At 46.3% G+C, this 15,575-nt stretch overlaps 1 protein-coding gene across 1 annotated transcript in view; it reads right to left on the reverse strand.

Annotated features, from left to right (window-relative positions):
- The window catches only part of LOC309567497 (protein spire homolog 1-like), a gene marked incomplete at both ends in the record, with an annotated part of 62,195 nt that overhangs the window by 38,797 nt on the left and 7,823 nt on the right, over positions 1–15,575 (reverse strand). The window contains one exon of the mRNA XM_082272884.1: positions 7,368–7,547. Coding sequence (XP_082129010.1) covers positions 7,368–7,547 — 180 coding nt within the window. The remainder of the gene's footprint in view (positions 1–7,367; positions 7,548–15,575) is intronic.

Raw genomic sequence — 15,575 nt, forward strand, 5'->3', positions numbered from 1 at the left:
ACAAGGTGTAGGCAGACCCCAACCCCCCCTGCACTTAAAGCATCCAAAACGCCAGGTTTGGCTGTTTTGAATGCTCGCATTTTTTTTTTATTTGCCGCCGAGTACCCAGAAGTGATCTCATGACATCACTTCTGGGTTTACATGAGACGATCAGAGGCGAATGCGACTTTGATCGGGTCTTCTCTTCAGCAGCCGTGCAGGTAGGATGCCCAGGTCTCCCAGTGGAACGGGAGACTCTGGCGAGCCCTCCCGCTCCTTGTAATGACAGCCAAGCGGCTTCTCAGCCACATCAGTTGTCATTACAAGACAGCCGACCGTCGTCCATGGACGCCGGTATCGGGGTGATGACTAGCTGCAGGCACCACTCCGGTACAGCACTTTCCCGATATATCGGCAATATCGGTAGCCTCAGGGGCCCATTCCAATATATCAGGGAAAGTGCATATCGGCCCTCGATATATTGGCATTGCCGATAATCGGTCGATCCCCAGTACCTATGGGATGCCCACTTGATCAGTAGAAAGGCTTCAGACAAACTATGTACATCTGGTATAGAAAGATGGGTAAAATAGTGCTGCGCTGCCAGTTCAGTGATAGAATATCCTATATACAGAATATCCTATATACCAAAATGCAGGGTTTCAAAAAAGTAAAAATAGAATGCTCTAGAAACTATACAGATTCATACACCCTGCTACAATAAAATCCAAGTGCATATAAATCACATAAAAACCAAAGTGCACCGTACAATTATGTAGATTCAAGAGGTGAATGTTAAATTAATGAATATTCACAAATGAAAACATACAACTAAAATAAAATATGAATAGTCATTGTGTATCCATAGTGTATTCCTGCACCGTCTAATGTGTCCATATATAATTCTTTCCTTCATCCAGGTGACACCACTGTGCTCTCTAGTCTCACCTGACTTTTGCTTAACCACTTCTGGACCGGAAGATTTTCCCCCCCAATGACCAGGCCACTTTTTGCCATTCAGCACTGCGTTACTTTAACGGACAATTGCGCCGTCGTGCGGCGCTGCACCCAGGGCCGGATTAAGAGCATTATGGGCTTGGTGCTGAGGATTTTGAAGGGCCTTAAGGGCCGTGCCTTGGCATGCACCCAGAGGAGGAAGGGTGCAGCCATGCATGCCTAATTCAACATGGGATGCTGTCTCTGAAGCCCATAAACACATCCATGCATCGGCAACTGTCCCTCCTTGTCCGGCCTTTCTTGCTGTGTGGGGAGGTTCTGAGGGAGCTGCCTGGGGAAGCGAGCATAGAAGCCAGACTTCTGTGTTTACAAGTGACAGAAGAGCGGTAACAGTGAATATGGCCAACCCGGGGCCTATATAAAAGGTAGGGGCCTGGAGCTGCAGCTCCAATAGCCCCTACGTTAATCTGGCCCTGGCTGCACCCAAATAAAATTGATGTCCTTTTTCCCCACAAATAGAGATTTCTTTTGGTGGTATTTGATCACCTGTGCAAATTTGTATTTATTGCGCTATAAACAAAAAAAAGCAACAATTCTGTAAAGAAAAAATATATATATTTTTCACTTTCTGCTATATAACATTCTCAAAAAAAAAACGTAAAAATCAAAATTTAACATTTTAGGCCAATTTGGGAAAAAAGCATATTTTGATTGGTTTGCACAAAAGTCTACTAACTACGGAGAGATTTATGTCATTTTTATGTACTCGTAACGGCGGTGATCTGCGATTTTTAGCGGGATTGTGACATTGCGGCGGACAGATTGGACCCCTGACATTTTTGACACTTGGGGGTACCAGTGACATTACTATAGTAATCAGTGCTAAAAATATGCACTATTACTGTAATATTGACACTGGGGGTGATCAAGGAGTTAAATGCGAGCCTAGGCAAGTGATTTTAACTGTGGGGGGGCGTGGCTTGTGAAATGACCATAGAAACCTGTGATCCCATATGGAAGGATCACAGGGGCTCTGATCTTTCCAGGGAGAACGGTCAAATGTGTTTACAACAGCGGGGAGCGATCGCAGGTGTCAGGTGGCAATCGGAGCTGCCTGCCCCATGAATCGGCCTCCCCGCCTCCCAGTGGGGGCAGGAGCGCGCCGCGTGCTCGCTGCCTGCGCACGACCGACGTAGGTCTATGTCGGTTCATGCAGGAGGGCCGCACTGCCGCAGTAAAAAGGCATCAGGCGGTCCGGAAGCGGCTAAATTCATCATGTCTGCCTTATGTAAATCTTTCCCACTATTCTGGAGTCCGATCGGGTCATTTATTCATTCTTTATTTTTGATTCTTTTTAATTTATTCAAGCAGCAACTCATCAGTATACGTTAGCTGAGTATACATTGCATTAAATCTTGTCTTTCGCTCTGTAGTAGGAACAGGCTACTTCCATGCCGTTTGGTCTATCACATGGCCGCGGCGAAAATCATTAAGACACTTGCGGTCATTATACACCATCATGGACTATTACAAAATGGACACCTGATTGAGAGAGACACTTTAGAATCCCAATTGCCGCACACATCCCCTGGTATCCCGATGAATGAAGTCACATGCTGTGAGACGCAACGCGTAGGGCACCAGAATACCGGAAGGGATGTGAGAACGAGCTTGGCGCTTGTAGATTCAATACACTATACACTACCGAAAAGTGAGTACCCGCTGTTAAATAAAACCACACTTCTTAACAGTGGTGGCTGGTGCTCCATGGGCTGGGGGGGGGTGGCAGATGGACCACACCTGCTCTAGCCCGCACTGCCCCCCCACCAGCTCCAGACCGCACTGCCCCAGTCGCCGGCTCACTCACCCTGGGCAGACAGCTGCGGCTTCCCTCTCAGTCAATAGCATGGCTTTTCCTTTCGGCCAATCAGGAAACTGGTCTCAGGACCTGCTTTCTGATTGGCCAGGAGGAGAATCAGTGTGGCAATAGCGAATATTAATTTGCTATTGTCACACAACTGGGTGGGCTCAGGGTGCAGTGCTCTGCGTCCCAAGCACATCCTTTTAAGAAGCCCATTAGAGCCTCTGGCTCTAATCACTTGCTTCAAAAAAAAAACCTATAGGAAACCATGCGTCTGGCACCCTGCATGTAGATTAGTGGGCCAGACGCATGGAAAGGGGGGCGGCGCCCCTGCGCCCCCAATGCACCAGCCGCCAGTGCTTTTTAAATGGAATTATGGACTTCCATTATTTTTGAACCAAACGTTTATTGAGTTAAGCACCTTATGTAACCGTACAGAAAAGAAGAAGGGCATCGTTAGACAGTTGCACAAGTACAGTAGCACATAGCCAAAGACTTCAAGCATTACACCGGGCATAAAGCAAAAGAGAAACATAACATAGGAAAAAAAAACAATATAATGCAATACAATACAGCGAGGTACTCGACATGTCAAAAGCAGAACAGGGCCATATGACCTAACCAAGGCCAAAGGGAGGCCAGGGGCATCGACCCAGTAGGCATCCGCCAGAGCGGGGCATAGGCATAAGGTATCCATCCGACCCCAAGTTACTCAAGTGTCAGAGGCCTCCAGCCATCTGTCCAAAATTTTGTTGTATCGTTTTGGACAGCCCCTGTTAGAGTACATAACCTTAAAGGGGAGAGTGGCACCCACAGCCGCTTTCCAAGCTGAAAGGGAAGGGGGTGAAGACTGCATCCATGTCAGGGCTATCATTTTTCTAGCAACAAAGAGTCTCCCGGAGAAATTGAATTGCGTGTTTATCCACATCAACCTCAGGGAATATCCCAAGGAGACAACTTGGGGTCCAGGGTGGCTGGGCACCCCATGCGGTCATGCAGGAAGCGGACGACCTGCGTCCAAAATCCCTGCACGTCTGAGCAGGACCAAATCATGTGTCCGAAGGTGCCTGGAGAAAGAGCACCTTGGGCACGCTGAGGAGCGGGAGGAGTCAAAGCGGGCCAGCCTCACATGGACCTCCATTATTACATATACCACACGGAGAATATCTAAGCCAAAGGACAAGGATTAGAGAGGACATATCACAGCATATGTGAACCCGTAGCCGAGGAATTGTATTTTATGCTATAATTGTATAGCAGTAAGGTGAGCGGCTTGAACACTCAAAGGTGTCACTCACACTGAAGATCGGCACTTTGTTGCATTGTAGTCACCGGATTGAGCACCTCTGCACTTGATTTATTCAGTCACTGCTTTGTTGCAGCATATTTTTGGATTGATATATTCATTTGCACCTGTTGTCACCTGTATAAAGCACTTTGACATATTCAGTCAGTCACTTATATTTATTCAAGTCACACCTTAGTTTGCATTGATATCTGTATATATTTTGCTCATCTATACATTGTTATTCATTTATTGTTTTGTATTTGATTATTTGTCACATGCACTTTATTCATCATTGTTCCCATGCATTGTGAACTTTCACCATGTTAGCATTTGCGTAGTCATTTTGCACCATTCAGCAATATAGCCATATAGCGCAGCACCCTATTTTACATTGGTGCTCATGGATTGTTAAAACTTATTTTAAGCAAAAGTCAGGTGAGACTAGAGCACAGCGGTGTCACCTGGAAGAAAAATTATATATGGATGCTCATTTTTAAACGGTGAAGGAATACATCATGGATACACAATAGGCTATTCTTATTTTACTTTAGTTCTTGTAGGTTTTCATTTGTGAGTATTTGGAATTACCATTGACCTCTTGAATCTACAATATTGCATGTGATTTATACGATTTATATGTATGAATCTGTAAAGTTCCTAGAGCATCCCATTTTAAATGTTTGTTGAAACTAGTGATCGACTGATATCTTTTAATGCCGATACCGATATTTTGGTCATCGGATATTGGTATTGACCGATATTTTCAGACATGTAAAACAATCTTTTTCCAAAGGTACTCCTTGTGGAGGGATCTGGGGGGTCTAAAAGACCCCATAGCAGGGGCGTAACTACAGGGGTTGCAGGGGTTGCAATTGCAACCGGGCCCCATGCTCCAGGGGGCCTGTGCGGCTCCCCTGTACACGTAGATAGGAGGGGCGGCGGGGGCAGCATCTAGAGAAATCACTGTCCTTTTTCCTCCTGTTGTTGCAGGAAGAAAATGGAGGCGATTGGTTCCTCTGTATGCTGCCCTCGCCACTCCTCCTATCCAGTTCACTTGTGTTCTGCTGTCTCTGGGCCCCTGTGTGCTCCCCTGGTCCCCCCCCCCCCCACTGTGCTACCTCCCCCCACTGTGCTCCCTCCCATCTCCTGCCGGCTGCTGCAGGGGATGTGTCACAATAAGGAACCAGGAAGGGGACGGTAAATATATAATTTTCCAGCTCCTTCCTTTTCTGAATGGACAGAGTCATAGTCAGTGACATTGTAAAAAAATAAACTAAAATGATAAAAAAATACAATTAAAATACCGACTACTGACACCAGTGGGTGAACTTCCAGGATCACAAAGGTCACACTTGCAACCTAGCCCTGGCATTCCACCTCAGTGGGGAGGCCCCAAGATGGCAGGAAGGGGGCCCACTGCAGAACTTGTGAAAGGGTTCCGCTGCAGGATCGTAAAGGGCCTCGCAACGAGAGTAAAGGGCCCCAGGATCACTGGGAAGAGCCCCAGGCTTGAAGGGAAGGACCCCTTCATGGTTTCTTGCACCGGGCCCTGAAGGTTCCAGTTACGCCTCTGCCCCATAGCCCTCCTCGGCACTGAAAAGCATTCAAAATGCCAAGTTTGGCTGTTTTGAATGCTGTCAGTTTTTTTAATTCAGCGCAGAGTACCTGAAAGTGATGTCATGACATCACTTCTGGGTTTTTTACATGAGTTTTTTAGATGAAGACCCGATCAGAGCTGAATGCAGCTTTGATCGGGTCTTCTCTTCGGCGGTGGTGGTAGGATGCCGGGTCTTCCGGTTGGATGGGAGACCCGGGCGAGCTTTGGAAGGCAGCTCGGGGGGGACGTCCCCTCCCGCTTTTTGTAATGACAGCCGAGCGGCTTCTCAGTCCGCATCGGTTGTCATTACAAGACAGCCAACCGTCAGCTATGGACGCCGGTACCGGGGCAATGCCTCTAGCTGCAGGTATCTGTCCGGTACAAGCACTTTCCCTAAATATTGGCAATCTTGGTAACCTCAGGGGCCGATTCCAATATATCGAGGAAAGTGCATATCGGCCCTCGATATATCGGTGTTGCCGATAATCGATCGATCCCTAGTTGAAACCCTGCACTTTGGTATATAGGATATTGTATTCCTGAACTGGCAGCGCAGCACTATTTTACCCATCTTGTTCAATAGCTGTGGAGAAGCTATAGAGTGCCAGCAGCAGCCTAACCACCTTTTTACTGTAGGACACAGGTTGCGTGAAAGTAACACCATATACATTTGGTAGCACACACTTCTCTACCTCCAGTACAGACTTGCTTGTAGAACTTCAATTCCCAGGACCAGCTAGCACTGATTGATCCAACACAATCTTAGTTAGATCCTTGTGAATGCCCTTTGCAGGCAGGGACCATGGACCCCTTTAGTAGTGCAGCAAAAAGGTCTTTGGTGCTAGCTGTCCTTTTCGGTGGCTATTGATCCCAGTACCATTTCTTTAGGCACAGCCAGCCTACCTGGCTGCAGCTGCCCCTCTCTAGCCCTCCTGGCTACTTCTCCACAGTCCTCCCAGACTGACTGCATCCATCCCAGACTGCTTGTACCCAGTCCCATCAGGCATGCCTCAATTCTGAGTAACACCAGCCCTCCTGGATGTTTTCCTCCTTGAAGATTTGCCCAGCAGTGTTTTCCTGATGTCCTCTCCTTGCTCCCGTGCCTCCTGGCCTGGATTCCTCCATGTGTCATGAGAAGGGGTCCCTTCTGCACAAGAGCCCAGGCTTGAGTGCACTCCCCGAGACTAGGGGGTTACTCTCAAAGGCTTACAACAGCCTAAAACTCCTTCTCCAGCTGCCACCTGAACGCCCCTGCCCCAGCTGGGCTGATCCTGAGTATTTGAGGGGGCCCGCCCCCTGCCAACCCATCTGTAGGAAAATGGTCAGGCCCTCAGAACACTCCAGCTAGATCAACCTAGACTCCTCCCAGACTCCTTCTGGATTCTCAAAGTTTCCAGCTAGTGTAGCACTGCCCCCGTAGGGCTACCCTATAACATGAAGTAGTAACCACGATCTTCATTACAGAATCACCAGGGTCTGCTTTACTTAAAGCTGCAGAATGTCAAGTTACTTTACCCTAATATCTTTTGAGAATTTATTGTGTTAATATCTACTTTCACATGAAAAGGGCTTAGCGTGTTCATAAACTGGGATACCACAAAGTGAAGGGAAAATGTGCAAGCTAGAAAATAAAGTTGTAAACAGCATTTAAACATCTCCATTTGGGAATATTGAAGTGTACCTACCTTTGTAACCTCATTGAGGGTGAACTTCCACAACTCACCAGTCGGGGATGTGCAGTTAGCGTTAAGGCCGACCATGCGGTAGAGCAGATAGAGCAGTGGGTCGCTGAGAACACGTTCCATGTCATTGCTGAGGCCCCAGTCTAGGGCAGCGTACACCACCCTCCCTAGCTGCTCAATAACCTGGTAGAGAAGACAGATAAGTTACAGGCTCACCAACAGTTACCCTTCTAAGTGTCCCCCACCCAACTGATCAGCTTTCAATGAAAGCAGCTCATACCAGACCTGAATCTGGTGTTGTAATCCTATAGCAGTTGAGAACCCTCACATCTTGGCTTGATTTGATTGCTAAAGAGTACTGATGTGATTATATAGTGTTACTTTATATAAGGGTTAGGTCCAAAAGCCCTGACGCATTCAAAATCAAGCTTCAGAAGTAGTTTTAAGTGTGCAGCACATGTTTGGAGAGGGTTTAAAATACGGGCTTCATATGGCCAGTGCTAAGGGGAAGCACAACTGGCCAAATGTGTAGGCAGTAGAGAGCAACATTAGGCATTTTATCAAATCAGTTCAAAGGGACTGGACCTAAAACCAAGACCATGGATAGACCGCTCCACTATTCTGCGTTTACACAGGGACTATAAGGGAGATTGGTGTAAGGTAAAGTACATTGGAAGCAAATACAGTACATGGACTTGGGCAGGAACACCCTTGTCCGCTGGAGCATCTTGTCTTGGCAGGGGGGCAAAATGCTTGTTATTACCAGTTAACTTTGATTTCCAGGAATCTTTCAGGATGGCTTTAATGAGAGATGGGCTTCTCCCACCAAGCACAGGAAACAATCCACATTAGTTTAAATACAGGTTCGAGAGACCCCTCAGTAATACCTGAAGGCACATCAAATTTCATACCCACCACCCATTCTACAATATGTATATTAGGGCGGGAAGCAGCGCTGTCCTGGAAATCAAGTTAACCGGTAATAACTTCGTTTTTCCCCAGTCATCTTCCAGGACGGCTTTAATGAGGGTGACATAGAAACCATACCTGTAAGGGAGGGACTACAGCCTGAAGCACTTTTCTCCCAAAAGCCTTGTCGTTCGCAGATGAGATCCAGAAGGTAATGCTTGACGACAAATGTCTGGAAACTCGACAAGGTGGCTGTTTTTCAGATTTGGCTTGGGGTAGCTCCTGCCCTTTCAGCCCAGAATGTAGCCAGGGCCCTGGTGGAATGGGATCTAAGATTTGGAGCCAGGCAGTTGCATAAGCCTCGATGATCGCCGCTTTCATCCATCTAGCGATGGTAGTTTTAGAAGCAGCTAAACCTTTTTTGTGCCCCGAGTATAGAAGGAACAGATTGGGGACTTTCCTCCATTCTTTGGTGTGCTCAATGTTATAATAGGCACCTCCTTACATCAATTTTATGGAAATCTATCTTCCCTAGGGTTTCTAGCTTGTCCACAAAATGATGGGATAACAATTTCCTGTGATCAATGAAAGTCCGTTGACTCTTTGGGAAGATGAATTACTCTATCAGGCAGAATGGAGCAGTATGGCTCTGCTATGGACATTGCTTGTAGCTCGCTGATTCTTCTGGCCATGACCAAGGCAACTAAGAGGACCGTCTTGAAGGTTAACACTTAACGTACTTTCCTCTAATAGATCAAAAGGCTATTTTGAGAAACTCTGCAGTACCTAGACAAATCCCACGGGAGAAATTGGGCCACGGCGCTCTACTCCTTGAGACAGCCCTGATGAACCTTTTTAGCATATGTTTTGCCAATTTGATATCTAGAAAATTGGTTAATGCTGCCACCCTAACTCTAAAAGAATGGGGGGCTAACCCCAAGTCAGACATTCTGTAGAAAGTCCAATACTGCCAGAATCGGTCCAGAAATCCTGTTATTGTCCCTTCGCCAAAAGCAGAATTCCAAACTTTATTAGATTGAATTTGTCGTTTTCCTACGGTTTAGGATCGTGTCGATTACTTTTTCTCACAATCCCTTGTTTAACAGGTGCCACTCAGAAGCCAAGCCATCAGAAAGCCTGCTCACCTGTGGGTGGTATAGCTCTCCCTGGACCAGTAAATCGATTGTCTGGCAGCCTCCAAGGTGTTGCTATTGACAGTTTCTGTAGAGTGGCAAACCATTACCTTTTTGGCCAAGCTGGGGCTATCAGAATTACCTTCACTCAAGGATTTGCCTCACAATCACCTTTGGTAGGAGCCTGAACGGAGGGAAAGCATACAGGAGATCCTCTGCCCATGGAAATGCAAAAGCATCCAGACCCATACTGCAAGGGTCCCTGTAAACTGAGAAAATTTTTTTCCACTTTTGCATTTTTGGATGAGGCGATCAGGTCTATTAGAGCAGTGGTCCTCAACTCCGGTCCTCGGGGACCACTAATAGGCCAGGTTTGCAAGATAACTAAATTACATCACAGGTGATCTCATTTGCTGCTCAGTGATGCAGTATTCTAGTCTGCATCTCCCCAAGGTAATACTTAAAATCTGGCCTGTTAGTGGGCCCAGAGGACCGGAGTTGAGGACCACTGCATTAGAGGACGACCCCACATCTCCGAGACTGCCTCGAACACTTCCTGATTCAAGCTCCATTCCAAAATCCGCCTAAGAATTAAGCTCCCCTTGGAGGTAAATGGCATCCAGGGATTGGGTTTTCTTCTGCCCATGTAAGGATCAGTTTTGCCTCCTCCATGAGGGAGGAGGGGTTTATGTAGGGTACTGCTGCCACATTGCCCAATAGAATCAATGTGTCCTTTTATGTTGGGTCCAAAGGAGAGTAGAGCTTTTTATACGGCCTTTCGTTCCCTTACATCGGAAGAGTAGACGCCCTCTGATCTCCCCCATTTTTCCTGTGTAGCTAGACGTGGCATGTGGGCTCCCCAACCCCACGCACTTATCCGTTAGCTGGACTGGATTTTCCTGTGTCCAAGATCTCCCTTTCAACAAGTTGTTTTCCTGCAGGCAATGCAAAGACACTTACTTGATCCGGCAGGGTTATGCGATTGTTCAAGCTTGTTCCACACTGACGGAGAAATTCTGCAGTTCTCATGGGTGCTTGAGCCCAGGTGATTACTGGGATAGATGCCGTCAACAGGCTCAACAGCCTCATTTCCCTGGATACTGCCCGTCTCAATAGGAGATTGAAGTCTCTTTCAATAGATCTTGTCTTTTGGTAAATATATTTTTGCTTCCACGAGTCCAGTATGTAACCTAGGAAGACAAGTTTTTGCGATGGCTGCAAATTAGATTTTTCCGAGTTCACAATCCTCCCCAGTAATTACAGATGGTTTATTGTGTAGGTTAGGTTTTTCTCCAGCTCCGTGGATGACTCTGCGAATACCAGATCATCCAGGTAGGGTATTATCTGGATACCAAAGGTCCTCAACCCCTGTAAGGCTTCTGCCAGGACCTTCGTGAAGATCCTGGGAGCAGAAGCCAATCCAAACAGGAGGGGGTTCAATTGAAAACAGATTGTCTGGCCTTGGTCCTTTCCATGCTAACCTAAGGGTTTGGAGCCTCTAATCGAAATATGCAGGTATGCATCCTTTTGATGGATCGTTGCCATGAAAGCTTCTCTGAATAACAGCTCTCTTGTTGTAAAAATCATGTCCATGTTTTTATACACACTTATTGACCTTTAAATTGAGGATTAACCTGTATTTTCTCAATGGTTTCCTTCTGATGAATACACAGGAAAATAATTCCCCATACCCTTGCTCTCAAGGAATGTGGGAAATTACTCCCTGATCCAGAAACTCCTGGATAAGACTAGTCATGGCAGCTGCCATGTCTGAGTCCTTTGGCAGTGGAGTCACCAAAAAACGCCTTGGGGGTATATGATGGAATTCTATCCTGTAACCGTTGCCGATTAAATCCAGGATGAACTCGGTTGTAACCCTTTGCCAAGAGGGTAGGAGGGCCCCCAGCCTCCCTACTACCCTGCAAGGGGAGTCGTTGGCTTTTGTTTGGTTTGAGAGGAATTAATAAATCCCCCTCTGTTGCCAGGGTCTATTTTGGTCCTTTTTGCCTGTGTTCTTCTGACGGATTTACCTGAAAGGATGGAAAAGGCTTTTTAGACTTGCCTCTGGATTTGGAAAGCCTTTTTTTTTTATCAGCAGACCTCTCCATAACCAAATCCAGGTCTTCACCAAATATTAAGCTACCCTTGAAGGGTAATGAGCATAGCTTTGCTTTAGAAGCTGCGTCCCCTGACCAGGCTTTAAGCCAGATTGCCAGTCTAGCCCAGTTTATGAGCACTGTACATATAGCTGAAAACTGGAGGAGTCTGCAATATAAGCCACGGCCTTGTTTAGGATGGGGATTGAATCCAAAGTTTCCTCTTTAGGGGTGTCTTGCTCTAGGATCTTCCAACTACTTCAACCAGAAATTGAAAAGACAAGAACTCACTGCTCAAGGTGGTGTAATTGCCTGATTACTCACACCGGTGCATGCCCCGGCTCGCCTCCGTGAAAACTTGATAAAGGAAAAGGAATTGGCAGCACTCCAGGTTGAGTCAAAATCCAGATTTAATGACTGGACATCCAAATATGACAATCGTGACAAGGTAGACGCATTTCACACACTGACTATGCTTAATCATTACTTTGATAACCAATGTCCTGGCTACACAGGTGGACGCAATGGCCGGTTGAAAGTTAGCAGCACCAGCATCCCATGCCTTCTTTAAATAAACTTCTGCTCTTCTATCCATGGTATCTAAGAACCCCTGCGTCTTCAAAAGATGGGTGAGATTTTCTGGCTACATTGGACAGAGCTACATCCAGCTTTGGACATTTTTCCCATGCCGCATCTTCTTTAAAAGGAAACCTTTTCAAATTTCTGGGGAGAAAGTCTATTTTCCGGCTCCCTCCATTCCTGCAGTATGGTATCTTTAAATACAGCGTGTACGGGGAACATTCTTGCCTATTTTGATTGTAAACCTGCATAGAGTTTATCATGTACTGCAAAACTGACTCTTCTAACGCCAAAGTATCCTATATAATCCTCAGTAAATCGTCTGCCTCGTCATAGGGGAACAGAAATTTTTGCACCTGACTTTCTTTCTTTACTTCCCTTCTGCGCTAGAATCCTCACTGTCCTCCAGCTGTTCTAACATGCCCGGTTCTTCTAAGACAGGTGCAGATGCATGGGCCTGAGGTGCTGTGCTAGCATATGAAGTACTGGGCTGAGGCATCCACAGGGAAGATCTAAATAACTTGAAAGTTTTAACCATTTTTGTATTCATGGTGTCTTGCAATTTTTTAAACAGAGCTAGTGCCAAGTGCCTAGAGAGTTGGCTGGCACCTCCCCTTTGTCTGTTCTTAAAGGTTCTGGCCTGGCCAGTGCTGCAGCATCTGTACCCACTTGTGTCCGGTTCCCCTGGGCCACCAGGTTTCCCAAACGCCGGCGGTCCAAAACCAAAATGGCAGATGTGACACTTCTGCCATGCCGGTGCCACTGCATCACCTCCGCCCCACTCCTCGAGTCCGGGAATGGGGCGGAGGTGATGGTAATGATTAAGCACACATACTAGTGTGTGAAACGCGTCTACCTGCTTGCCACATTGGGATGTTCGGTCAATAAACCTAAATCTTGATTATACTTGGAGTGCAGCCCTTTCTTCTACATTGAGTCTGGCAATGACGTGGCCCTAGCGTTTCTGATTGCCTCAAGCACCTCCATGCTGCCAGCACCCAGGACTCGGACTGCAACCCTCCAGGAACTGGGTAAGCCTCCACCATGGCTACACCTAAAGGACACTAAGACAAGAGGGAGAGGGGTCTCTCAATCCCCCCCCTCCCGCATACCAGAGGTACCGGGGTTCCCGGAATTCCCCAGCTACAATCCCCATGAACACTGCTCCAGTTTAGGAAAGGCCAGGGTCAGGAGGCTCTTGCCACCCAGCACCGAGGCCTGACAGCATGAAGTCTTCTCTTAAGTGATCCTGTCTGGCCGAGGAAACCCAAAATACTGAGGGATCTGTCTCACCTGTATTAAACTAATGTGTATTGAGTTTCCTGTGCTAGGTGGGAGGAGCCTATAATTAAAGCTGTGTTGGAAGATGACTGGGGAAAAGTAGTTGTGAAAAGTGGACAAAGTAGAGTAAAGAGAAGGCTCCACTCAAAAGCAGAATCTTTTCCTAACAAGTATGTCTTTTATTATATGACCAAAGGAAAACAAACATTCCGATTGGTTCAAATATATACTTAATAACTTATTTACTATACTTACAGATGTGGTGACATACCTTCCTTGATAAAGGCCTTATGGCTGAAACGCGTAGGTCATTGAACACCCTCCCTATGGATCCGACGCTACACTCAAAGCGTGGAACAATAGAGAGACAGTGATTGTCACTATACCACATTGCCACCTTTTTTTTAACCTTTCTTATTATTCACGATCACTAATGGGTCTATAACCCATACACGAATATATGAATTCTTGAAATACTTTATTGAACCTTGTAAATAACTGTGTAATTACATTATATGTGGTAATACATATAATAAATTATTTTTTTATGTAAAAAATAATCTTCTATGAACATAAATATTGAGCCCGTAAAGTCCCAATTTCGACCTGAGGCACCAACCCCATATGCAAAATTTCTCTCGGGATGATGGCTAAACAGAACTGAAAAGTTCTTTAGGAATCACACACCTATACGGCTCCACTCAGTGAAGCAGTAATACATTCATTAAGCACATATCAAGACTTGCATAAAAGCAAAAAGTGGAGCGTCATGACCTGGCTTCCTTCCTAATTCACCGTGTACCCGTTGTGGAGGCTGCCAGCAGCCTAAACCAATCCGGGGGCTGAATCAGTGTGGCTGCGGCGAACCGCAAACCTCACCGAAGGACCGTGCGGCCGTAGACAAGGAATAGGCGGTGGAATGGGCAGTTACCGGTTTCAGAGCATGCTCACAACTGCTCCTTCAGACCAAACCAAAGATTTGGTCTGTAGGAGCGGTTGTGAGCATGCTCCAAAACTGGTAACCGCCCATTCTTCGTCTACGGGCGCACGGTCCTTCGGTGAGGTATGCGGTTCGCCGCAGCCACACTCCGATTCAGCCCCCGGAGTGGTTTAGGCTGCTGGTAGCTTCCACAACAGGTACACAGTGAATTGGGAAGGACGCCGGGTCATGACTCTTTACTTTTTGCTTTTAAGTCTGGATATGAGCTTAATAAATTTGTTATTACTGTTTCACTGAGTGGCTCCTTCTCTTCACTCTGCTTACACGTGGGATTTTCGCTTCGGCCCTGTAAGAGCTGCCCTCGATGATAGCACTAACACTGCTTTTGGAACATTCACCATCAGTCTGGTTAACATCTCACCTATCAAGACTGTCTGGAACAAAGGACCCATCCCCCAGCAAGAGCGCCCATTCTTTTTCCTTTTGTGAAAAGTGGACAAGGATGGGAATCCAATCTGGCCCATGGATAGCAGAAAATGCTCTGAGGTTTTACCAAAATATTTTGGTTGAACATGCACCATATTCACACAATACTGCACCCATGGTATTATGCATCCCAGAACAATTGTATATGCATCTTCATAGGAAAATTTTAGTTACAGTAAAAAACACAATTACTACAAATTAAGTTTTAATGCAATTTTTTAAGATCCTTTACAATTTTATCAGAAATTTGCAACATTCTGAAACTCATTTCAAGTATGGCAACCTAGAGGCATTCTGTACTCGGTCCACAAAGCCCCCAGCCTTTTAATTCCCTGCTTGTGTGATCAGCTCACTGCTTTCATCAGAAGTCTACTCTGACTTACAAGTCAATTTTTATGCATCGTCTGCAATACAAATTTTTGCTGAGATACTCCCTGGGGGTCCATTCACACCAGCATGCTGCGGTTAACACAAGCTGGTGTGATGTCATTCATTTTGAATGACACTTCGCGTACTCATTACAATGCAATATATGGTAACACTATGCACTGCAGATACAATGCAGATGTCCTTAGAAGAGACTACTCAGGTGGTTATAATGAACGCAGACCCTGCCACTCAGGAATGGCAAAGTGCAGAAAAGTGCATTGGGCCCCATTTAAAAGTAATAAAAGCATGCCACAGTCACTATCACAGGTTACCTTATATTTACGCTACCCAGGGCCCGCCCTACCATGGGTACCGCTGCATCCATTGGACCCAGGCAGAACTTTGAGAGGGGCAGCAA

Source organism: Pelophylax lessonae (assembly GCF_965119305.1).
Source record: "Pelophylax lessonae genome assembly, chromosome: 11".
In the NCBI taxonomy this organism is placed as follows: domain Eukaryota; kingdom Metazoa; phylum Chordata; class Amphibia; order Anura; family Ranidae; genus Pelophylax; species Pelophylax lessonae.